This window comes from Nelusetta ayraudi, unplaced genomic scaffold, assembly GCF_046127955.1.
Source record: "Nelusetta ayraudi isolate G7.1 ecotype Tasmania unplaced genomic scaffold, CSIRO-AGI_Nayr_v1 ptg000042l, whole genome shotgun sequence".
NCBI lineage: Eukaryota > Metazoa > Chordata > Actinopteri > Tetraodontiformes > Monacanthidae > Nelusetta > Nelusetta ayraudi.
In genome coordinates, this window is record NW_027466092.1 from 19712877 (window position 1) to 19737500 (window position 24624).

The following is a 24624-nucleotide window of genomic DNA, read 5'->3' on the forward strand; positions in this document are numbered from 1 at the left end:
TCCCCCTTTTCCGCGTTTTACCCTGAAGGGGTGTGCCGGAAGTCTAGTTGGACGTTCAGCTAACTTGCCTCCCTTGTTATTCGTCCTTTCTACTGCACTACTATACGCCTTGTGTCGGACCAAAGCGACCAAAGCCGCTCCTTTCCTCAGGGCGGTTGCGTGCAGTCTTTCGAAGACGGGGAGAAAAAAAAAAAATTAGCAGCGCAGACACAAACATGGCGCCCGCCTCCGCCGACAACACAAGATGACGAGAGCGGCGAAGAAGAAGTGGCAACCAAAGTTTCTGAGGAGTATTTCCAAGTGACTTCCCCCTTGTTTTGCACGGTTTTACCCGCTTGTAGCGAACTCCGGACTGAAAGGGAGTCCAACGAGCGAGCGTAGACAAAGTTGCCTTCATGTCAACATTGTCCCTCATTGCGGTGTAAACAGCTGGTAAGTGCAGCGCTCTTGTTTTTGTAGTTCGGCCGCGGCTAAAGCACGGTGGGCGGAGAGCTACTATGTTGGGAAGTGTTTCGGGACAATAAAGAAGGGGTCAAATGTCGTGCAAAAGCAGTCACCCGTCCAGAGAGACGCACACTCTCCGTGCGCGTTCGACTTCCCGTGTTGTGTTATCTAACCGTCAGCCACGTATCTTGCGCGATCGCAAGGGGGGTTGTGGGGGGCATCTATCGAGCGGCACCGCGGTGGTGTGTATTTCCTGCGCCGGACTTGACCTAGTTCTGGGTCGGATGCAACAGTTGGGAGTACAGCCCTCCTCCTCCTCCTCCTCCTCCTTCCTCCTCGACAACTCCTCTGCCCTGCTCTCTGACTTGCTACTACTCTAGCCTAATCTATCCTTCCGAGCCTGCTCTCTCTCTTCTTCTCTGCTATTCCTCGTCCTCCAGTCTCGGCTGTCTGCCCTCCTGCCTGCCATCTTCCCGAGCCTCCTTTCCCTTTCTCGCCTCCTGTAACTCTTTCTAGCTCCTGCCTTCCTTGCCTGATCTGTCCTCTTGCTCCCTCCTCACCTTCCTACCAACTTCTGTCCTTCCCTAGCATCCTCTCTCCCTGCATGTCTCCTCCACTCCCTGGCCTCCTGTCCCTTCTGTCCGTCCCTGGGCCTTGTTGACGTCAGACCCCCTCCCCTGCAGCCAGTCTCAGCTTACAGGTGTCTGCCCTCTCTGCTACCAAGGACCATTTCCCGTATGAGGAGGCTCAGTTTTTAAGGAAGCTCGTCTGTTCTCGAAGGCCTGCAAGATCCCCCCCAACCCCCCATCACCTTTTATTGTGTGTTCTGAAAAGGCCCTTGCTGGTTTTGTGTCCATACAGCAGGTTCTCACATGTCTCCATCCCAGCAGCTGATGACAGCTCTGCCCTTTATCCTTTGCCTCAAGCCTCGTCCCGTCCGCTGCTGCTTGGTATTGGCCCTCGTTGCGAGGGTGACATTTCGTTTTAAAACGCTGCTGCGGGAATGCGTAGCCCTGTGTTTGCTTCCTTAGCACTGATTGGCTGTCAGCGACTGGTAGAGGGAGTAAACGCCTCCTACCTCTCCTCTGCCACTTCGTGGCTGGAGCCAGGTGCAAGTAGGCCATGGCCGCGCGCTTGCTTGTACATTGAACTCTTGCAGCTCAGTCAGGCGACCAAAGAGCTGATTGGCTGAGGGAGCAGCCGCTCTGTCATTTGATGTGTATGTGTGTGAGCATGTGTGCGCAGCAGGGTTTGACTGACTTTCTAACTTCCTTCAGTAGCTCCTCCTCACATCACAGAAATACTTTCATTTACACCATTTGCTGTGTTTCTCACTGAGCGGATCAAATGTCTGTCAGCGCCTCCTAAACTGACACCTTGCTGGCTCATCTCTCAACCGCCTGTTAGTGACTCAGTGTGAAACGAAGCTTCAGGTTATATATCTGGATTTTGTGTGTGTGTGTGTGTGTGTGTGTGTGTGTGTGTGTGTGTGTGTGTGTGTGTGTGTTTTTCCTTTTCTCAAACCTTTACCTGCGGCGAGCTCTGTCGTTCTATTCGTTTTTTTGTCGTCATTTGTTGCTTTTTAAGAGCAAGCCTCAACTTCCTCTCCAAAATAATTCAATTGTGTTGCTGCTGGGCATCCTGTTCCGAGCGCACTTGCTCCAGTAGATTATGGTGTCAGTGTGACCTCCTAGTGAGGTCAGGTGTGATCTTTCAGGATGCGTGACATCCTGGGAGCTGCAGCCTGTCCACTCAGCACTTCTTAGGCTGAGGGCTGCTTGTGGGCCTTGATCCGGGCTGGTTCAACTCCTCCAGGCCGGTTAGTCAGACCAGTGGGTTTTTGCCCTTGGTGCGTTTTTTTTTCCCTCACACCGAGTGGAAAGAATGCTGCGTGTCTGGCGGGCTCGCACGCTACAGGAGGGAGGCAGTCTTGTGATGTGAGCGCACCGCTGCCTGCCTCTCATCCTCCAACCTAGCAGCCGGCCGTCGAGCCCTAACCCAGCCGACCGTGCCTCATGCTTGAGATTGTGATTTCCGGGGGTCTGGGGCGAAGGAGGGGGTGTGAGGGCGTATAAATGCTCAACTCCACTTCTCTTTGTTTCATTCATCCTCTTTAAGTTGTGGGAACTGGACCTGTTCCTGCAGTCTTGAAGACGTGTCGCTTGTCAGAACTGAAGAAGCCTTCTGGATGAGAGGCCACACATCTGCAAGACCGCAAGAAACAAGTCCATGTGCTCCAACTTAACCCTTGTACTTTTAGATAACCTGGATGACTGAGAACCGTCAGAGATATGTTGAGATTTTGTCTTTACCCCTTGAAAGGAGAAATAAAACTACAAACCCTCTTTGGTGACTTTTTTTTCTTAACTCTGGCTCACCCTGGCTGCTTAAGTTCAAAACCTCGCCTCATTGTTGCAGTCGCTAGATGCCCCGACAACAGAGTGTGGTCCGCTGCCCCCTGAAATAAACTCAACCGTGAAATGACAGGACACGCTGCACCCCAAGAGTTGCACCTGGTCATTTCAGAACCGGTTTGAGCCATTCGAATTTTTGTCTCCGCTTTATTGTCATCCGACGCAAGAATGACGGATGGTGTCATGTGCAGCTGTGAGGGTCCGTGGGTCCGCGTCTGCCCGAGACAGACGCCGTGTGTTGTCCAGCGCTAGAACACAGCAGATGAGATCACGCTGGGATGGCAACACGGAGGGTTCCAACACTGACGCATCTACTCACCAACCCCCACCCACCCCTCTATTAAACGCCAAAAGCTGTAGCTGCGATACAGAGGTGGTGGCCAGGTGAAAGCCATTAACACTGTGTGCGTTTGTGCGTGTGTGTTGCCAAAAACCAGCAAACATTAGCGTTGGCACGCGGGCGCGGTGGGATTAGCAGGACTTTCCTGGTTTTATTTTGGGCAGCTCGGGGTTTGCCCCGGCCCTTGCGGGTGTCAGCCTGCAGACTTTGACGCGAGTCCAAGAGGAGACCAGTGGCGGCAGCATCGGAAACTTTCCACTGGGGGGAACTCACAGGCTTGGAGAGACGGGCTGCCAAGGGTTTATTCCGGGTCAGAAGGAAGCCAAGGCAGGGCACCAGGGCAAAATGTTTGGCCGCAGTCTTTCTGTAACAGTTTGAAAAGGTGTTTGTCTGAGGAGTTAATCAGAGGTTGGGCTGCTGTGTGCTCGCTGTAGTGCCCTGTGAAGGGATTATTGATGAGGATTTCAATTCTTAAAAAAAAAAAAAACTCACAGTAAATCACTCTCCACGCTGTTTGGTTTACCTTATAAAGTACAGAGTGTCAGTGTCCTTTAATCCATTCATTGTACCTTTCCAAACCCCTTAAGAGCTTTGTCTGTTGGAAAGACGTGCTATATATAAGATAGAACTCGATAGAACGGGCCACATTATTCAACAGAAAAATAGAGAAGAATTTGGCAAAAAAGAGAGTAAAGAAATGTCCATATTTACTCTGTCATTGTTTCATTTTACATAAAAATATATTTCAAAAGTAATTTAGAACCTCATTAGATCTTTCTGTAAAAAACAACTACACTTTTTTAATATACCTGATTGTGGAATAACACATCAATAAGACACGATCGTAATTTTTAATGATAAAAAAAAAAACCTCAAGCTCATTGTTGATTGTAGAAAGAAGAAAGACGTGGTCCTCCCTGTGTTGATTGACGACAAGCAGAATAGAATTGTCTTACAAGACGATAAACCACGGGTGGGCAATTATTTTTTGATTATTGTTTGCAAAGTGCCGCATGACAACACATGACATCGCGCTAAAGTCCCGGCAGAGTTTCGTTGACCGGGAAAGAAGAATCTTCGCCACTCTTATAAAGCCTTCACGTGGCTATTCTGCAATAAACTACACAGGCTGGACTTTGCCCAGGTCTGCAATAAACTAAAGTGGTGGAAGAATGCCAAGATCTTCTTAGGTCTTTAATTGTATGCACGAGTGTGAGTATCTTTTATCCAAGCTTCTGGTCCAGTGTTCTGTTCTGTGCTGGGATGGGAGACATCCAATCATCCATTGATCATTAACAAATGAAAAGTCCCACTAAAGATCAAGAGGGCAGGATAGGCCTGGGTACTGAACGTCAATACATTTGTTGCACCGTCCAAAGTGCTTTGGATGTGGGAAAATGTTTCATATTTTGGAGCCAACTTCTGATATCCAAGAAAATAAGTCTTAGCGTGTGTGAGCCACTGAGCATTTGGCTTAAACCTGCAACACCTGCAAACTTGTGGTGTTTACTTACGTTGGAGTGAAAACCTCGTGGTGTGCCGCAGAAGTGTGGCTCCACCTCATTAAGGTGGCTCAACATAAAGCAAAAGGCAACATTTGTGCCAAGGATGCAGCGGCAAAGGAAGCGTACAAGTATAGCTCTGGAACTGGTTGGGAAATTGGCATCATATCATTAGAATTTAGAAGCATACCCAGGCCAAGGGTTATTGTTCTGTTCAGTCTGTCCAGGTCATCAGTAAGGAAATGGCTAAAACTGATCCTGTACCGTGAGAACCATCTGCCAGATCATGTTTTTCAAAGCCTGAAATCTAATTTAGTGATTGTGATTGTGAGTGACGCCTCCGAAGTGCTTTGCTCCTGCAGCAGGTGGATACTTCAGCACACTGTCCAGTGGTTTGACAAAACCTGATCATGTTTTGTTTTTTTTATCACAGCTTACGCTTTTTTTTTTACGACTCGCTACTGTTTTAGCGTGATTGGCCTTTTTATGTGTAGTGTATATTTTGTGTTGTTTTTGTTGTTGGTCTCTGCGCTTTGTATGATGTCTTTGTTTTACCTGGTGTCTACTTAGTTTCCCTCTCAAGCAAACCGCCGAACCCCTAGCTTAACCTAGCCTAACCTAGCCTAGCCTAGCCTAACCTAACCTAACCTAACCTAACCTAACTTAGCCTAGCCTAACCTAACTTAGCCTAGCTTAGCCTAACCTAGCCTAACCTAACCTAACCTAACTTAGCCTAGCCTAGCCTAGCCTAACCTAACCTAACCTAACCTAACCTAACCTAACCCAACCTAACCAATCAAAAAGTCTCCTCCTGTTTGCACCATAATAGAGTATTTTTACTTTCCAGAATAACTAAAATGCAAACTCTACTACAACCTAATCTTCTTGCCTTAAATATCTAGTCTTTTAATAAACCAGGTGTAAACGTGAGGCCTGGATCTTCACCTGAGACCCTGCGGTTGTATTCACACGCGCTACCTCAGCACTGAGTGCACCGGGGGTCACTTGGGCAGAAGTGGAACAGGAAACCAGTGACGGAGCAATCAGCCATTTCCCCCTAAACTGGAACATTTCAGTCTTTCACGCTCGGCTGCAGCTGCGGTCGGGCCCTGAGGGCGGGTGGGCGACGGTAGAGGGGAGCGGGGGAGGAGGAGGAGGACAGGTTTTCAAACACGGGGGAGGGAGGTGTGCTTCCCCGCAGGAGGAGGCGGGGCTCAGGTTGCACCGCAAGAAGTTTAACAGCGGTCGGCTTGAATGAATGTTGTATTGGAGTAAGGAGGTGAGATTAATTCTACAGACTAAAAATGAAGCCTCGAGTGTCAAAAGTCTTGAAGTGTCTTGCTGCCAGGCATCGACCAAACACAAACGCTGTGTTTCCATCACCTCTTCCTCACTGTCCTCTGACTTTTGAGACGCACGCTTTGAGTGTTGCAGCCTGTGTTTCAATTTTTGGATGGAATTGCTTGGACCCGGCACCTCTTTAATGTCAATGTTTTTATTATTCTAGAGTCTATGTTTCTATCTATGTTCTTAATTCTACAAACCCCTGTTCTTCTGATTTCACGAGCACAACGGGCCTCTCTTGGAAGTTGTTCATGTTATTGGTTTGTTGCAGACACGTAGCAGAAGAAGCCATTTTTCTTCCCATCAGTTCCCCTCCACGCCGCCACGGCTCAGCACATCCTCGTTCCCCTTGTTTGTCTTGGTGCCGAGTCACAAAGGCGGATTTGTGCGGCGGCGGCGGCGGCGATGAGAAGAAGGAGGCCGCGAAGGCACCGCCGGTCTGAGCGTGTGATGATCGCGGCGCTTCACGTCATATTTGACTCCGAACAGGAAGTAGTGGTCGGATTTTTTTTTTAGGGAAGTTGAGGGCGTGTTGGAGGTTCCTCCAACCAGGGCCCGACAGGTCGGACGGTTGCCCGGGAGACTGTTTGACTTTCTTTCTCTGTCAACACGGCTTTGTTCTCTCGCCGCGGCCATGCACCCGCCAGGCTTTGTGACTCAGCCCTTTTTTCTCTCCTTTTGTCTTTCATTTTTGTTTATTGCCATGCCGGCGTAAGCGTTTAAGAGCAAAATGAGTTCTGGGGGATTTAACGGTTAAGTGTGTAAAATTTGGAGATTTTGAAGAAGAAACAGCGACATCAAGTGGTTATATTTTAGATTGCAGCGTATTTTACCGTCTCCCCCTCGTCAGCTTGCCAGTGAACTACAGTGGCCTGCGCATCCAAACCTTTGTCTTCTTCTCTTCTTCGTTGGTTTATTTGAGGATGCCAGCGTTCACCCCAATGACGCTGTCAGGCAGCTGGATTGTCCACATCTTTAATATGGCGGCGCAAGATGGCAGCTAACTGGGAGCAAGACCCTCGCTATATGTATATTCTTATGTGTATATAACTACTCTAAGGGTAGGGTAGACAAATGATCTGTATTGTACTGCAATTATAAACTTTCACTTATGTATTTATGGGCAGTATATGAAGCTTTACCAATATACAAATCATAGAACAAGCCAAACATTAATCCCTGGGCCTTTTGACAGGCAAACTGACAGTGTAGCTCGTAGCATCACACTGGCCAGCAGTGGAGTCGGCGGTTCACACTGCACAAAGTAACCTGTGCAACAATTGTCGCTTCAACATGCAACACTTGGTGGCAGTTGAAGGTTTTTTTTTTTTTTTTCCCCAGCTCACGCGTGTCCCAGCCTGTCGGGCCTCGCCACAACTCGGAAATCAAAACAAAAATCCGTTTGGACTCATTGATTTTTTAAAGTTTGGTGGTATAGACGCATTTGTCTACTGAAATGAATAAACGCGGCAGTGTCAGTGACGCCTTTTCCTTTCCCGCACTGACAGAATAATAACCTCCGCTGGACGGCCGCCATCAAGGCCGTAAAATTGTTGTTTTTTTTATCGCAAACTTTCCAGGTCACATTTTTGTCCCATGAGCCATCGCATCGGCCTTTCTGCTGCTGCCGTTGTTGCCGGCTCAGACGTGACTCCTAATGTTTTCCTGGTCGGGTGGGGGGGAGGGGGTGGAGTGGGCCATGTTGTGGGCAAAAGTCCAAGTGGAATTCTTCAAAGCTGTGGAGGAAGTGTGTCCTCGCAGGCAGAAACGGCCAACGTGCTCAATGAAGACACAGGTCAGATGACGCAGCGTGCAAAAAACAATAAAAATAAAAAAGGCCGACAGGTTTAATCCGGATTTGCCGCTCCGCTCGTCACGAGTGTCCTCTCAGGTGAGACGCAGAGCGTCTCTGAGTCGGCCAGAGGAGAAAAACTTCTGCTCTTGCTTGGTCTTTCGTTACGATGCAATTACAAGTGACTCACATGTAAACGTGGTGCAGTGACTCCCGTTTTAGCTGGAAATTGTGTGTGTGTGTGTGTGTGTGTGTGTGTGTGTGTGTGTGTGTGTGTGTGTGTGTGTGTGTGTGTGTGTGTGTGTGTGTGTGTGTGTGTGTGTGTCCCACCCATCCCTCTCTGTGCCTGCGATGTCGCCCTGATTTACGCCTCCTCTGCCACTTCTCCAGGATTCCTCGGGCTCCTGGACGCTCTCCCTTGGCCTCGGAGCCCTCACCCGTGTCATCACACCCCCATAAAACCCCCCCTCCCTCCCGCCTTTATCCACGTTATTTACACGCGCCTGTGTGGACGGGTCGGGAGTTGGGGCAACTGGACTGGTTCTGGCAATCCTGAATTCTTGCTTCTTGCTTCAAGATCTGCAGAGCCAGTCCGGTTCCCCTCAACTCAACCCTTCCACACGAAGACGACCTGGATGACCGAGAACCTTCGCAGAATCACGCACCTGTGTTTCCAGCGTCTCGTCCACTCAAACCAAAAATAAACTGCTGCCGTTTGCTCCCTCCAGGGCAGACGAGCAGCCATGATCGAGGACAAGGGTCACCGGGTGACCGACTACTTTGTGGTGGCGGGCCTGACGGACAAGTCCACGCCCCTGGAGCAGGACCTGTCGGAGACCAAGTCCAGCGGGCCCAAGGCGCCCATCACCGACCTGGCCGTCATCAACCGCTCGGCCGGGGAGAGCGTGCCCGAGGGCTTCACCTGCATCGACGGCACCTACAGCGGCCAGCCGGCCAACCTCAACCACGGCAGCCTGAAGAGCCCTGAGCTCTTCCTGTGCTACCGCCGCAGCCGCGGGAAGCCGCCGCTCATCGACATCGGGTGAGTGGCGTGGCGACGGGCCCCTCGCCCAGCTTTACATTCGGGTCGTTGAGACACTTTCGGAGGGAGAAAAGGTTCAACCACAACACGGTTGGCTTCCCAGTAGTGTGGCAGAGCGTTGCAGGAAGAGCTGCCTCACTTCAGCATGTTGGTGTGGTGCTAAAAACGATGAGGGTCCAAAGAGTCGGGAATTGGAACGCTGGTTCTCACGCTGCTCCCTGCCGTCCAAGAGATGCAGCTTTCATCAGCAAATCACTTTGTCAAAGTTAATAGCACCTCATTAAATTGAGTCTGTATATGTCCCTGCTGTAATATAATAATGTAACTGGGGAACTCTGTGGTTGATCTCGGTACAGTGGTGGGAAAAAAGTTTCTGGACGCCCCATGTGTTTGTATATTGCTAAAAATACGTCTTAAGTCTGCAAGTGCAGTTTATTTTACTGCGGTCACCAACATTTCCCCCACACGCATGTGCACTGTTCCATCCAGCTCAGAACGGGAGGTTTCAGCAAGATGACCTCCCTTGTAACGAGTGCAAAAACTACACTAATTCTTGTCTAATTAACGATAAACAGCGAAATCATCTCCATTAGTTACTGCGTCTCTGATGCAGCCAAACTTTTGAAATGCACACCAAAAAATATCTGGCAAATATTTAATGACATTCATTTTGGATTGAGTACAAAAGAAAAAAAAAAGATTTAAGGGTGTCCGAAAACTTTTTTCCACTACTGTACACCAGTTCAGTGCTTTGTTAGAACTGCGTCATTGAACCAAAAACTAGAAATTGAGCTGACATTTTCTGATGAGTCACAATTAGATATTTTAGACGTAAAAGTTAGTGTGACTTCATTCATTGAATTCTGTCTGTTCCAGTGTTGCTAGCTACTCAGAACAAAGCAAGTCTTTTCATTCAGTGGTGCAAAGTTGTTGAATCAACACGTGCAAAGCAACAGATACAGTGCGGGCGTCGCCTGACACTGTCCTGCTCTCTGCAACCCCCCCGGTTTTCTCCAACAAACTGGAGTTTCCAGTTCTCTCTTGCTCTCCCACCCTCCCACGCACACACACACACACACACACACACACACACACACACACACACACACACAGGCTCTATGGAGTAAGGGTTGAATGCTATTTCACCTGACACTTAATGAATCAATGCGATGCTTTCCACTTTATAAATGTTCAAGCTGTAAATGTCTCAAATCAAACAAAGACATTTGCATCTGTCACGGCGCAGGGCCATAAACTCTGCATTGAATGTGAAGCCCGGCTTGTCGAGGTCCCACAGTGGCACTCTAGTGCGCTAGCTGAGTGCTAGCGCGCTGCTCCGGTTGGTGTAGCTTCCATGCAGCCTCGAGACGGCCCGTTAGCTTTGTTGTTGCAACACCTCTGCTCCTTTACTCTTCCTCCTTTTGGGCTCCTGTGAGTCATTCATCCTCCCCTCCACGGCTTCACTGAAGCCAGTCACATCTCCCAGGGGTTGTCGTACCTGCCATGGCCGAACTGATGGCCGTCCTGATGAAACTTTATTTTGGACAGTTTCAGATACAGACAAAATAAATAAATGAAATGAATAAATAAATGATGATACTTCTTTAAATCCGAGATGGAATAGGAGGAAGCAGAGCTTATTTGGTCCTATCTGAATATTAAAATAAAAACAAAACATTTCAGTTTAAATTCTGTGATGTTGGCCTTTGAATAGAATAGAATAGATGTACTTTATTAATCCCAAATTGGGAAACTACGCTGTTGCAGTACTAAAAACAATATAAGAAAATATGCTTTACAGTAAATACAGTAATTACAAGAAACATTCAAGTGAATCTATATATAACAAACAAACAGGAGCAGATTTGAAAAAAAACAGTCAATTGTTAATTTACCACAAACAAGACAGAGATCCTAATGAAAATGAAAGCGGAACTCAGCGGATTGACTGGTTCTCTCAGACTGTTCTGGGAAAAATCTGCATCATCATGAGACCGAAAGACAGATGAATGCCTCCACAGTGTCGCAACTTCAACGGTTTTCAGCCACACCGAAGCCTATTTCTCACGTCCGAGGTTTTGAATCTGACACGACCTCCACGTTGACAGAAACTCTGCTCGGACATTGTCTCGCAAGCTAGCGCTAAGCTAAAAAGGCCGCCACACGGTCGCTAAGCTAACCCGGCGACCTCTCCATCCTCAGCGTCCTCTACGAGGGCAAGGAGCGCCTCATCCAGGGCTGCGAGGTCATCCAGGCCACGCCCTACGGCCGCTGCGCCAACGTCAACAACAGCTCGGCCAACTCGCAGCGCATCTTCATCACCTTCCGCCGCGCGCCGCTCGTGCAGCCGCAGAACTCGCTGGCCGTCACCGACATCTGCGTCATCGTCACCAGCAAGGGGGAGACGCCGCCGCACACCTTCTGCAAGGTGGAGAAGAACCTCAACTGTGGCATGGTGAGTTCACAGGCGGACGTGCACGGTGATCTGTGTGATTTCATTATTGTTTTTTTTTTTATTCCTAATTATTTGTATTTTTATTCTTTTAGTGGGGCTCCAATGTTTTCCTGTGCTACAAGAAGTCCGTTTCTGCATCCAATTCCATTAGTTACAAGGCGGGTGAGTGACAATCCACGGCAACGCTGCACTGCTGCACTGCTGCACTGCTGCACTGCTGCACTGCTGTAGTGCTACCTGTTCATCCACCTCGACCACACTGCGACAACAACAACAACAATGATAATGACAATAATAATTAGCCTGTATGAGTCTGTATTATGGATATTGCTGAAAGACTTCCAAACATGTTATTAGCGATCTCACTGGGCCGTTGCCAGAGGTTACGGGACTTCAGCAGGTTTCTCAGTTGTATGTACTTTCTATTCATCCCATTGGAAAAACACGCCTGTTACTTTTGTGTTTGAAAGTCTTTAAAAGATACAAATTGTGTTAAAAAGTAATTTGTTGTTGTTGTTGTTGTTGTTGCATGAAGTGGAGCTTTTGTAACTCTGCTGTTGGGGAGTTGTAAGTCGATCATATTTTACAGGGAGATTATTTCAGAGTGCCTCAGCTTTGAGGTCACCCAGGTCAGTTCAACCAGATTATTCACTCACAACTTTTTCATTTTTGCATAATTGTCAACGAATGTATCGTTTAAGTAATTAATGCCCCCCTCCACAATAAAATAAAATAAATAAATAAATAAAATAACATTTTTATTTAGTAAGTAAAAAGGAAATAAATATGTGCAGTAGAATATGTACAAATAGAAATTGTATTGCACAGGGTGTTGCAACAGAATAGCCATATAGCGATTATATTACCATAGTACCACAGTACTTTTTTACACAAGCATCCACACTCGTATTGAAGTACAGAATGTGAATACTTTTCCCACCTCTGTCCTCTATGAATGACCACGTTAATTGTTCTATTTGGCCCCGTTAGCTTAGCTTTCGCTGTCTCTTGGTCTGGCGCTGTACTTGACTGAACGCTTCCTGAACTGCCGGGCGTTTGGAATGAGCCATTGTGCAACGCGCGTGTATAATCGGTGTTCACCTCACACACTCACCCAGCCACCCTGCAGGTTTTTATCCCAGCTTCCTCCGCACCTTATCGTCGCAGGCTGCAGCACTTCCTGACAGGCCCGCTCACGACCTGCACGTCCACATGCTTGTTGCTCTGCGTGTTTTCACGCCGGCGTGTTGCTGCGATCCGTCAACGTTTCCATAGTCTGACGATGCAACGGCACCCGCCCAATGACCGACTGCGCTCTCTGTCTCAGGCCTCATTTTCCGCTACCCGGAGGAGGACTACGAGTCCTTCCCCCTGTCCGATCAGGTGCCTCTCTTCTGTCTGCCCATGGGCGCCAACATCGAGTGCTGGGCCCCCAACACGCGGGACCCCCTCCCCGTCTTCTCCACGTTCGTCCTGACCATCTCCAGCGGGGAGAAGGTGACACGCCGACGCGCCGTCTCTGCCACGCCGCGGCCGTCAAAGAGGGCAAAGTCTCAATGCGGGGTTTGTGATGGCAGGTGTACGGGTCGGCCATCCAGTTCTACGAGCCGTACCCCGTGGAGCTGCTCAACGAGAAGCAGAAGATCCAGCTGGGCGTGCTCACCACAGTGGAGAAGAAGATGATCCCCAACCGCCACGTCAACGCCAACAAGTGCATCTGCCTGCTGTCCCGCTGGCCCTTCTTCGAGTCCTTCCGCAAGTTCCTCATGTTCCTCTACAAGCTGTCCGTGTCCGGGCCGCACCCGCTGCCCATTGAAAAGTAAGGCTCCCGCACACCAGCAGCTTCTCCTTCCTGCCGTCTTCAGACGGGGGCGTCACTCATCCCGGGCCGCGCTCGTCTCTCCTCGCAGGCACATCTCGCACTTCATGCACAACGTGTCGTTCCCCTCACCCCAGAGGCCCAGAATATTGGTCCAGGTGAGGCATCATTTGAATTCATTTTTTTAATATTGCTACACAAAAGCCTGTTTTTTCTCAAGTTCCTGGGTGTTAACGGACTTTATTGGTTTGCTCAGCTCTCGGCTCATGACACCCTGATCCTCTCCCAGCCTGTCTCTACGCCTCTGCCTCTCAGGTAACCTGGCCACTTCCTGGTTTGAAGGTTAAGTGTGTAACATTTGGAGATTTCACCATTTTGAGAAAGGGAACCACATCAAGTGGTTGCATTTTAGATTGCAGTGCTCTTTCACTACGGTGGCCTGCGCACACCAGCCTGGATGGTTCGTCCAACTTCCTCTTCATTGGTTTTTCTGAGGACGCGAGAGTTCACCCTAATTAGAAAACGTGCTGTCAGGAGAGCTGCATTGTCCGTCCCCTGCTTCCTGATGGCGGTGCAAGGCGGCAGCTAACTGGCAGCAAGACTCTTGCTCTGTGTTTATTCTTAGATAAATAAGAACCACTCTGTGGGTAGCAAAACCAAAGACCTTGTATAGTTCTGCAGGTATACACTTTTATTAATGTATTCATGGGCAGTTTACTAATTAATCTATTAATCTATAATTAATGCATTAATCTTTTTGACAATATTAAAAAAATCATATAATCAGCCAGTCTTTACACATTGGGTCTGTTAAAGCTGTAACACAGGCATAAATGAAACCTCTGTGAAACCTGTGCACTCTTTGCTCCCCCTCCTGGCAGCGGAGCAGACTACGGCACCCTGCTGATGAACCTGGGCGCCGAGAACTGCGCCACGCTGCTGCACTTTGTCCTGCTGGAAAGCAAGATCCTGCTGCACTCGCTGCGGCCCGCCGTGCTCACCGGGGTGGCTGAGGCGGTGGTGGCGGTGAGTGCACCTCCGCCACACTTGGATCAAATTATTCTCTGGTCTGACGTGATCGCTGCTGCATCGCGTCTGACCAGGCAGAGGTTTCGGTCAGCAGGAATCAGCAGGTCTTCACCGGACGCTCAGCATGAACGCGCTGGTTTATTGCCTTTTGAATGGCATCAGTTTTGATTGATTTTTGATTTAAATGCAAATTTCAGACTCCCAAGTGCTCAGTTTTCTCCTGAACGACTCCTGCTGCATGATTTTAACTATTGGTTGTAATTTGGGCAACTGAACCTTCTGTGGTAAATAGTGAACACGTTTTTAAGTCTGTTCGAGACATTTTCCTGCTTTTGTGGCAGCAAACGGGTGTTCAGTCTGACAAGATATACATTTTATTTTGCTTATCTTTAGATGACACAGATTTAATAGCGAGATTGAACATTTAGCCTTGCAAGTAAGTATAATAAGAATAGACACAAAACTCAAGGGATGCTTATTTCCCCCATTTTCACAGCTTCAGTTTTCATCCTGGTTTGCTATGAAGCATCTTTGGTTCAGATTGTCCTGCAGCTCCAGGAAACAACTTGGTGACATCACTTCTAACTTCCAGAAAATGGAAGCTAATCATCATTTAACTTGTAAAGTAGTAAACACTGTACGCTTTAATGAAGCTCTGTTCAGGCTATTATCTTGCCAGCCACTAGGTGTCTGGTGGTTCTCCTGACTGCACTCACAGTGTGGTCCTCCAACTGAGATGTTGTCCTTTCTCCTCCTCAGATGATCTTCCCCTTCCAGTGGCAGTGTCCCTACATCCCCCTCTGCCCTCTTTCGCTGGCCGACGTCCTCAACGCCCCCTTTCCTTTCATCGTGGGCGTGGACTCGCGCTACTTTGACCTTTACGACCCGCCGGCCGACGTGGTCTGCGTGGACTTGGACACCAACACCATCTACCTGTACGGCAGAGCGTCCCTCCCACCTGCACACGGTGTTGACGTGAGCCTGGTGTTGCTTCTGGCTGACAGCTGCTGGTGTGTTGCAGGTCTGACGAGAAGAGGCACAACAACTGGAAGAACCTTCCCAAGAAGCCCTGCAAGAGCCTCATCAGCTCGCTGAGCAACCTGCACCACCAGCTGGGCACTAGTAGGAACTGCAGCTGCAAGCCCAACAGAGCGACGGCGGGTTTCTTTGAAAACTTACTGTGGATGTTTGTCCCCCCCCCCCCCCCCCCACCCTCCCTCCCTCCCTCTAGTGTCAGTGCGTCAGACGTCCCAGGACAGCTCAGCAGTGGACATGACCCCCATCGAGGCCGACTTCACCTGGCACAAGAAGAAGACGTCGCTGGAGATGGAGATCCAGGAAGCCTTCCTGCGCTTCATGGCGTCCATCCTAAAGGGCTACCGCTCCTACCTCAAACCCATCCCCCAGGCGCCTTCAGAGAAGGCCACCGCCGCCGACTCCCTCTACGACCTCCAAGGTGGACACGGCGTCTCGTGGATATCGATGTTTTCACTAATGCTGTTGTTCGTATTCAGCCCCATACATTATTTAGATGCGGTGGCTCTAATTTTGGTATTTTGATTTTGAAAAGTGTCTCAGCCGGAGGTCGATAATCTCACTCATTAGCTATAAAAAAAAAAGACGCAATTCACGATCAATTTCACACCAGAAAGAATTTTTTTTTTCTTTTTTCAATGAATGAATTTCCCTTGAAGAGCCTTAATGGCAGCGTGTCAACGCATTCCATTGACGACCTGACTCTCTGCTCGGCTACCCGCAGGCTTCCTGAAGAGCAGAGACCGCGCCCACCAGAAGTTCTACTCACAGCTCACCAAGACCCAGATCTTCATCAGGTTTATCGAGGAGTGCACCTTCGTCAGCGACAAGGACACCGGCCTGGCCTTCTTCGACGACTGTGTGGAGAAGGTCAGTTAGCGCAGACGGCAGCTTGGCTCCTCCCCTTCCTCCACCTGAGGCTTCCTTCCGTTAACGAGCCGTTGTTCCATGTGGTTTCATTGGCCTGCTGAAGCCAGCAGGAAGGAAAAGGCTGCGTTTCCTTTGATTCATTCTCTGGCCTTTGCTCTCTTTCCTCTTCTTACAGCTTTTTCCCTCTGATAAAATCACGGACAAGGGCACCAAGGTAATCACTTCCACCGCGATCACATTTCCTCTGCATCCTTTTAGAAAAAGCCTAGGCTGATTGATAGTGCCTTTCTCAGTGGGGCGTGTCCTTTCCTGACTTTCTCCTGTCCCCGGCCCTCAACGTAACCCTCTTTTTTTCCTCAGTTGAGAAGCGTGATAGATGCTTGAGGTGTATTGTCAGGCTGGAGGTGGCCCACAGTGTGTGCTTGTTGCTCTGCAGGTTGAAGGAGAGTTGTCCGAAGACACCAGACTGTTGGAGCTGGACGAGTCCCAGAAGAGCGAGCACACCGTCTTCGTCATGCCCCCCGAGGCTCCAGCCCACGACGGGCCCGACCCACTGCCTAAATATACGTCAGTGTCTGAACTCCTTCTTTTTTTTTGAGATGTTTCATTGAGCATCAACAATACAAAATGCTCTTGCAGTGAAGACATAAGAGAAATATGAATCTGATAAGACATTTTCTTTCTCTTCTTTTTTTAATGCACCGCCCCTTCACCCCACACTCTGATGTCACCTTTCTCTAGTTGACCAACACAATACAGAAGGAGAGGGCCACAAATACACACAATATGGTCAAAGATAAGATAAACATGACCAAACAAAAGAAACACAAAATAAATAAATACAATAAAATAAATCAATCAATGAAATAAAAACAATTAAAACAATATGAATAGATTGGTGGGTTGTTACACTGTAAATCCACAAGAGTAAGATGTCTGACTCATCATGTATAATGTCTAGTGCAGGGGTCGCCCACAAGGACCAGATGAGTAACATGCAGGCCTGTTTGAAAAACAGCACAACTTGTTAAACTGCGTCTAGAATTCAGTTTTATCCAACCTTGTTTAGTCATTGTTGAGGATTATTGAGAATTTATTAACGTGATCAGGGTCTTTACGTAGATCAACATCATTAATAATAATAATGATAATAACTCAGGACCCATGAAGTAGCTCTCTGGTTGGAAAAGGTTGGTGACCCCTTGTCTAGTGAGCCCATTCTGGAACTCAGGTGGCTTCCATGGTTTGTCAATGAGGGAAATCTTAGCTTGTCCAACTTTAGATTATACAGAACATCCTTGTCTGAACCCCTTTCACTGGATTATTTGTCTCAAAGTAAAAGATGTACCGAGTCTTCACCCAGTGAAATGTTGCGATCCTGCAGGTATAAAAGTTTCCCGCGGCTGCGTAAGGAGCTGTTTGACCGCGCTCGGGAGCTGCGGCCGGCGCTCAGCAGCAGGGCGGCAGGGGCCAGTCTGTCCAGCAGTCCCGCCCTGCTGGCCAAAAGGACTAAACAGGTGCGTTGCGTATGTTTGTGTGTCCGCGCATGTGCAGCCGCTAGCTCCGCCTCCTCCACATCTTCTTTTACGGTTAAAGATTTACACTCTGATAAAAATAAAATAAAAAATGGGTCCAACAGGAGGTGAAGCTGGCGTACAAGATGGCCAAGCGGTTCTACTCCAACCCCCAGCTGTGGGCCCGCTGCCTGTTCAGCCACTGCTACAGCCTGTGGTTCATCTGCCTGCCAGCGGCCGTGCGGCTGGCAAAGTCCAAGAGCCGCGCCATGCACCAGGCGTACAACGTCCTGCTGAAAATGAGGACCAACGAGGTGGAGGTGCAGGATGAGGTGTGGCGCTGCGGACGTCGAGTCCAGTCTGGGTCTGTTGGTGAAGCAAGTGGTTGGCCGGAGCTAAAGACGGATTTGTCCCCCTCAGGTGTGCTACCGTGTGGTGATGCAGCTCTGTGGCCTGTGGGGACTTCCTGTCATGGCCGTGCGAGTCCTGGTGGAGATGAAGAAGGCTGGCGTGCACCCCAACGCCATCACATACGGATACTACAACAAGGTCACAGAGGGACACGGCCATCACTTAAACATTTGCCCACTCTTTAAGTGATTAAGTGTGTAATATTTGGAGATTTTGAGAAGAAACGGCGCGGAGATGTCAGAAAGTTTCTATGCGTTTCTCAGCGTTCTCTCTCACTTCTGTACTCACACCTGACCTCGGCCAACACCATTCACCTCAAATAAGCACAGAACAGAACACAAGAGAACAGTGGTCCAGTGGTAGAGTGTCCCCCCTGAGACTGGTAGGTTGTGGTTCAATCCCCCAGCGGGTCAAACCAAAGACTTAAAATGGTAGCCAATGCCTCCCTGCTTGGCACTCAGGATTCTGGTTTGGACTTGGTGGGTTGGATCACCCACTGATTCTCGGCACCGCTGCTGCCCACTGCTCCCTCAGGGGATGATGGGTCAAATGCGGAGGACAAATTTTGCATCCTTCAGGATGTGACAATCAGTGGGACTTTAACCTTTAACACAGTTCAACTCACCATTACAATACTAACTGGCTATTGTCTCTCTTGATGCATGACCATGGCGGCTTCACTCCGAAGCAAAATGCTGCGGCAGTCGAGTGTCAGAAGTTTCTTTAAAAAGCCCAATTTGATGACGCGCTAGCAGGCACGCAGTTCAAGTCCATGTGGACCAGGAGGAAGGTGTGAACCGGTGCGTTCAGGGCAGAGCTGGTCAACTCTTCATATTTCAGTGTGGGCCTCCAGAGCCACAAGGACTCATAGGGGAAACATGTTGTGTGTTGCTATTTGTGTGTGTGTGTGTGTGTGTGTGTGTGTGTGTGTGTGTGTGTGTGTGTGTGTGTGTGTGTGTGTGTGTGTGTGTGTGTGTGTGTGTGTGTGTGTGTTGGTGCTTTTAAGGGCAGTGTTTCAACAATTTTCAGACAATGTTCACTATAATTCTTCAATCAACGTCGCGTTGGGTCCTTTGAAATATTTTTCTTCTGAGTGAAACCACCGAGGTCATGCATCCAGAGAGACATTAGCCAGTTTGTATTGTACTGCTCACTTGGACTGTGTTCTCTTGTATATCCCTGTGAGTATACATTTTTGTTCATGTTTACCTGTATATGGGCAATATGTTTAGCTTTTAACAAATCCAAACATTGTACACGCTACAGGCTCTCCTGGAGTGCCCTTGGCCCAGCAGGAACCGCAGCGGCCTCTTCATGTGGACCAAACTGCGCAACGTGCTGCGCGGCGTGGCGCAGTTCAAGAGCGCCGTCCGCCCAGCGTCCTCCGAGAAGGGAACTCTGCCCAGTGCCACAGGTGAACAGCAGCGACCGCAGAGGTCGGGGCGATGTCGCCTTTTCCTCCTTCGTCACCGTTTCCTCAGCTGTCTTTTATACTTGCTGCTCACTTTGTGCGTCTTGCCAGTCTGCAGTTTCACCCCTTTGCTTTAGGAAGTGTTTGTAGGGCAGACTCAGCAAGGTGCTAAAAACCTGGATAGAAACTGACCACGCTGCAACATGTCCTCCACTCTGTGGCTGCCAGTGTTCAAAGGGTCTTTGTAGTTTCCTCATTTTGTTACTAGACTCCTGAACTGGTGGGTTGTTGCAGTGCCGCCGTCTTCTCAAAGAATGCTGATTGGTGCGGTCACATTTTGACCTGCTGAAAATCATTGGGTTGTGAGCTTTTCTGGTTGGATCTGAGAATTTGTTCTTCTGTCTCAGTCAACTCCTATAAAAACAGACTGGACGTGTGCTGGTCAACTGAAGAGTTTCTGTATAAGTATAGGGCTGTTGTGTGATATGTAATAATATAATGTAATATAAAATAATATAATATGATGTATAATATAATATAAGAGATTGATGTGGCCCTGTGATGAACTGGCAACTTGTCCAGGGTGTCGCCCTGCCAACACCCCCGCAATCCGAGTTCAGGAAGAAGCTGGTATTGATATTGGATGGATGGATGGATGGATGAAATATATTCTAGTTGTTACTGTAAATTTGGATATAATGTGTTTTTAAAGATGTGTTTTTGAGATGTGCGAGCCTGATGTCGAGGGCTGGGCCCTGGATCAGTTATTTTATTAAATTTTGTTGAATTTCAGTTTCAGCCAGACGCCTTGAGTTGAGTGCCGTTGTGTTCTTCCTGTTTGCAGCAACTTCAGAAGGGGCCGCGGACGCTGACCGACTGAGCCACGGGAGTGCCGACAGCTCGGGGGAGAACAGTTGCGAAGGGCAGCGGCTCGGCCCCAGCCGCACCGCAGAGGACACGACGGACAACACGCAGAACGCAGGTTTGAAGAATTGGAAATCTCAAAATGTTGAGCCGGCATGGTTTTAGCTAGCAGGGATGAACCCCGCTCAGCGTGGTGAGTTTAGCTCGGGTCCCCTTGGTAAATCCACACAGGGAGACAGCTGGACCTAGGCTACGGTTCCAAGGACGAGCTGCACCAGGAGCCGGCCGACGCGTCCCACTCGCCTCTCGAAGAGGACAGAAACGACTCGGAGACGCAGCAGAAAGGTGAAGCTGCACGGTCCACTCGTGAAACGGCTTTGATTTCCGAGACTGGCAAAAAGACGCTCACACGCTGTAAAATCCTGTGACCAGTGGGGAAGACGACGAGCTCGGTGGACAGCGCCGTCGCAGAGCCCCCGAGTCCTGTGGAGTCCCTGATGTCCGTCCCCAGCATAGTGAAGCTGTCCACAGGCAGCTTCGATGCCAGCAGGGACACCGGTGAGAAACTCTTTCCTGCTCATTACGTGGCAGAGAATAGAATAGAATAGAATGCCTATATTTATCCCACATTGGGGAAATTTGCATAATTGCAACAGCATATAGAGTGCAAAGAGGAGAAAAAAGTATATCATTTATTTAATATTTTTATTAAAAAGAAATAAAATATTTATAGAGTAAGAAGGGAAAGCAGATATTAGCATCTATATAGACCTTGAATTGGATTATTAGCTAATTATTTACATAACATGGAATATAAATAACATGGTGGTGCAGTGGTAGCGCTGCCACCTCACAGCCAGGAGGTTGTGCGTTGGATCCTGGGCCTGGAAACTTTCTGTGTGGGGTTTACATGTTCTCCCTGTGGTGGTGTGTAGGCTCCAGCAAACCCCTGCAACCCTGAGTGCAGGAAGCGGGTATTGAAGATGGATGGATGGATGGATGGATGGATGGATGAATATAAATGAGAAAGAATAATATAATTGAAAGAACCGAAGCACCTGGGCATCGTCCAACACTCCTCTTCAGTAAAACCTTCTGATTCTTCTCTTTCTGCAGGTCCAGGGAAGCTCTTCAGAAGGAAGAGTAAGACGGACGCCGTGTCTCTCCCTGACAGCGACGACGCCCAGCTGACACCGGCGGACACAGCCAAGCAGACGCAGCAGCAGCGGCAGAAATCCTTCTCGGAGCGCAGCTGTAGCTTCAGCGCCGAGACCCGGGCCGGGATGCTGCTGGAGAAAGGTGTGGACCACATGGCAAGCCAGATGGGCGCCGACGCCCGGATCCTGGCGGCGGCGCTGTGCACGGCCGCGAGCCTGCCGCCGGCGCCGGCGCCGCACGACGGCGTGTCGAAGGCGCTTTTCCAAGACCTGGAGGAGGAGCCCGAGGACGAGCAGGGTCTGGTGTTAGAGAAGCTGCCCGAGGAAGAGGGCCCGGCAGCGGGCGAGGGGGACGAAGAAGAGAAGACGACGGAGGAGGAGGAGGAGAAGCGGCAGGGGAGCGAGGCGCTGGAGGAGGACGTCGGGTCACGGGGGTCGGCGGCAGCGGCGGCGCTGGGGAGGGCGGACGTGGAGGCGGGCGCCGACCCGCTGTCCCTGCTGGCGTCCGAGTCGGAGGAGTCGGCCTCGGGTGGCAGCCAGGAGCCGCTGTCGTCGCGCCCCGTCCCCCCGGTGGTGTCGCGCAACCTGGCCGAGGAGATCGAGATGTACATGAGCCTGCGGAACCCGCTGGGCGCCAAGTCCGCCAGCATGGAGCTGCAGCAGGCGGCGCCCGACGCCGCCACCACTGGCGCCGCCACGGATGGCCTGCCGCCCCCTCTGGAGCGCCGCTCCAGCCTCCCGGCGCCCGCCGCCGAACCGCAAACCACGGGCAGACGCAGCCCCGCCGCAGTCACGCGCTCCAAGACCTTTGCGGCCAAGACGAGGACCCCCGGGGGCGGCGGCCTGGCCGGAAGCCCCGCCTCCAAGTCGGCCTCGCTGACGGCACTGGTGAAGTCGTCCCAGGGCGGCTCGCTGGGCTCCGTCATCACGTCCATCTCGGCCATCAAGATGGACGCGCTGCTGTCGGGGCCCAAGATGGACGTGCTGAAGTCGGGCATGAAGCAGGCTGCGGCCGCCGCCAGCAAGGTGTGGGGGGCGGTGGCGTCGGCCTACTCCTACTCCGACGACGAGGCGAGTTGAATGGCGCTCATCCTCCGGGCGGGGGGCGGGGTTCCAGAGCGACTTTGGCGTCACTCTTTGACTTCGTTCTCGCTTCGCAGGACGGAGAAGACCAAGCCGACGGCGGCGGCGGGGGCTTCCCGTCGCACCTGGAGGAGCACATGCTAGCCGGACTGGACGACGACGAGAGTCCCGAGAAAGGCGGCGTCATCCCCGGCCTGGTGTCCAACGGCCTGACCCAGAGCTGCACCAGCCTGGGGAGCAGCAGCGGCAGTAGTGACACGGGCCGAGGGACCCACCAGACACGTGAGGCCACCGGCCCGATCGAGGAGGAGAACCTGGACCTCTCAGAGGTGCTGCTGCTGCTAATCAGGTTTTTTTCTTCCCGCAGATCCGACGCCAGGACGAGTGGGCAGGGGTCCCGACTCTGAGCAAGGCTCCTCCCTTCATGCTTCCTCCTCCAGCATCTACCAGAACTACGCGCTAGAGGTCAGGCTTCATGGCTCCTGTCTTTTCTTTGATGCTGAGCCACCTACTTAACTCAACCTAACTCAGTTTAACTCAGTTTAACTCAACTTAACTCAACTTAACTCAACCTAACTCAACTTAAGTCAACTCAACTTAAATTAAAGTTATTTTACTTTACTTTACTTTGCTTTGCTTTGCTTTTCAATTTGATTAGGACAATGTACATTAATCAAACATATCGACCAAAAGCATCAATATAAACATGCTGGGGTGAGCACAATCGCTAGATTTCACCCTGTGGCAGGTATCACAAAAAACATACAGACAATTCACCATAACAAATGGATAAAATATGTAAAAGTCTTTCACAAAAAAAATCCAGAATCACATAAAGGTTAAAAGTCCAATAGAACGACTGCTGACTGTGAGGACTCTGTCCGGCCAGGTGCTGATGTCCAGCTGCTCCCAGTGTCGCTCCTGCGAAGGCCTGGTGTACGATGAGGAGATCATGGCGGGCTGGACGGCCGACGACTCCAACCTCAACACCAACTGCCCGTTCTGCCGCACCGCCTTCCTGCCCTTACTGCACGTCGAGTTCCATGACTTGCGCACGGCAACTGGGTAAGAAGGGCTAAATGTCAGAGATTAACAACTACAAAGAAGACTTCTTCGACAGCTTCTCAGAAATCTTTTGCTTCTTGCAGTTGCTTGACTTTTTTCTTCTTTAGAAAGTTCTTGTGAAAGTCTGCAGGAGTCCATGACAAAAACAACAATATGTAGAATAGTTAGTGACAGTAGCTTCTGTTCTGTTTCTTCCGTTCAGGTTCTACATGAATCCCAGTGCGTCAGGCGACAGCCTTCACAGCGGCAGCGCCCAGCCGACGACCAGCAGTGCCGCCGACATCAAGACCACCGACGCTGCCTCGTCCCCCGAGGAGGAAACTGGAGAGAGTCCATGTGACCCGACGGCCAAGCACAAGAGGTGCACGTCACAACACAATACATTGCATCGCGCTGCTAAGAATTAATAAATTAACCCACTCACTCACTCATTGCGCTTAATTGCGTCCCAGTCTGGTCCCTGAGCCGGTGCAGACGGACCCCCTGGGCCTCCTGGAGCGGCAGAGGTGCAGCGGGACGTCGCTGACCCGCAGCAACAGTGTAGGCGGTCCGCTGCAGAGCCTCGACTACTCCCAGAGGCCCGGCCACGGCGTCTCCACCAGCAGCCTGCCCTGCAGCCTGCAGGAGGTGTCGGTCAGTCCAGCAGCAGCACTGTAGCAGAGAGGGCCATCTGAAGGTGCTGTGAGTGTGAACGGTTTCTCTTTTTTTTTTTTTGCAGGATGGTATGGGTGCTAAACGGCCGAACCCCAAGCCTGTGTCCGTCCCGTACCTCAGCCCCCTGGTGCTGCGCAAAGAGCTGGAGACCCTGCTGGAGAACGAGGGGGATCAGGTACGTAAGCTTCTCCTGTCGATCTTCAACAAAAACAAAAACAAAGCTGCGAATCGTGAATGGGGTCGGATATCGCTTGTGGTTTTCATCCAGGTGATCTACACCCACAAGTTCCTCAGTCAGCACCCCATCATCTTCTGGAACCTGGTGTGGTACTTCCGCCGCCTGGATCTGCCCTCTCACCTGCCCGGTTTGATCCTCACC

General features: G+C 50.2%; 1 protein-coding gene across 2 annotated transcripts in view; it reads left to right on the forward strand.

The window, feature by feature from the left end:
* The first annotated feature begins 79 nt into the window (after nt 1-79).
* The window catches only part of dennd4c (DENN/MADD domain containing 4C), a 26599-nt gene continuing 2054 nt past the window's right edge, over nt 80-24624 (forward strand). The window contains exons 1-30 of one of the 2 annotated variants that reach the window (XM_076035362.1): nt 80-432; nt 8565-8878; nt 11081-11333; nt 11426-11495; nt 12661-12830; nt 12911-13152; nt 13244-13310; nt 13409-13467; nt 14034-14178; nt 14941-15116; nt 15203-15303; nt 15413-15637; nt 15941-16086; nt 16262-16300; nt 16523-16653; nt 17471-17603; nt 17726-17932; nt 18021-18149; nt 19278-19425; nt 20267-20404; nt 20518-20631; nt 20719-20844; nt 21403-22514; nt 22604-22808; nt 22894-22991; nt 23416-23591; nt 23794-23952; nt 24044-24224; nt 24310-24420; nt 24514-24624. The exon at nt 24514-24624 is cut by the window's right edge and continues 27 nt beyond it. In XM_076035362.1, coding sequence (XP_075891477.1) covers nt 8580-8878; nt 11081-11333; nt 11426-11495; nt 12661-12830; nt 12911-13152; nt 13244-13310; nt 13409-13467; nt 14034-14178; nt 14941-15116; nt 15203-15303; nt 15413-15637; nt 15941-16086; nt 16262-16300; nt 16523-16653; nt 17471-17603; nt 17726-17932; nt 18021-18149; nt 19278-19425; nt 20267-20404; nt 20518-20631; nt 20719-20844; nt 21403-22514; nt 22604-22808; nt 22894-22991; nt 23416-23591; nt 23794-23952; nt 24044-24224; nt 24310-24420; nt 24514-24624 — 5271 coding nt within the window. In that variant the 5' untranslated portion in view covers nt 80-432; nt 8565-8579. The remainder of the gene's footprint in view (nt 433-8564; nt 8879-11080; nt 11334-11425; nt 11496-12660; nt 12831-12910; nt 13153-13243; nt 13311-13408; nt 13468-14033; nt 14179-14940; nt 15117-15202; nt 15304-15412; nt 15638-15940; nt 16087-16261; nt 16301-16522; nt 16654-17470; nt 17604-17725; nt 17933-18020; nt 18150-19277; nt 19426-20266; nt 20405-20517; nt 20632-20718; nt 20845-21402; nt 22515-22603; nt 22809-22893; nt 22992-23415; nt 23592-23793; nt 23953-24043; nt 24225-24309; nt 24421-24513) is intronic. The other variant, XM_076035363.1, reaches the window with a different exon arrangement.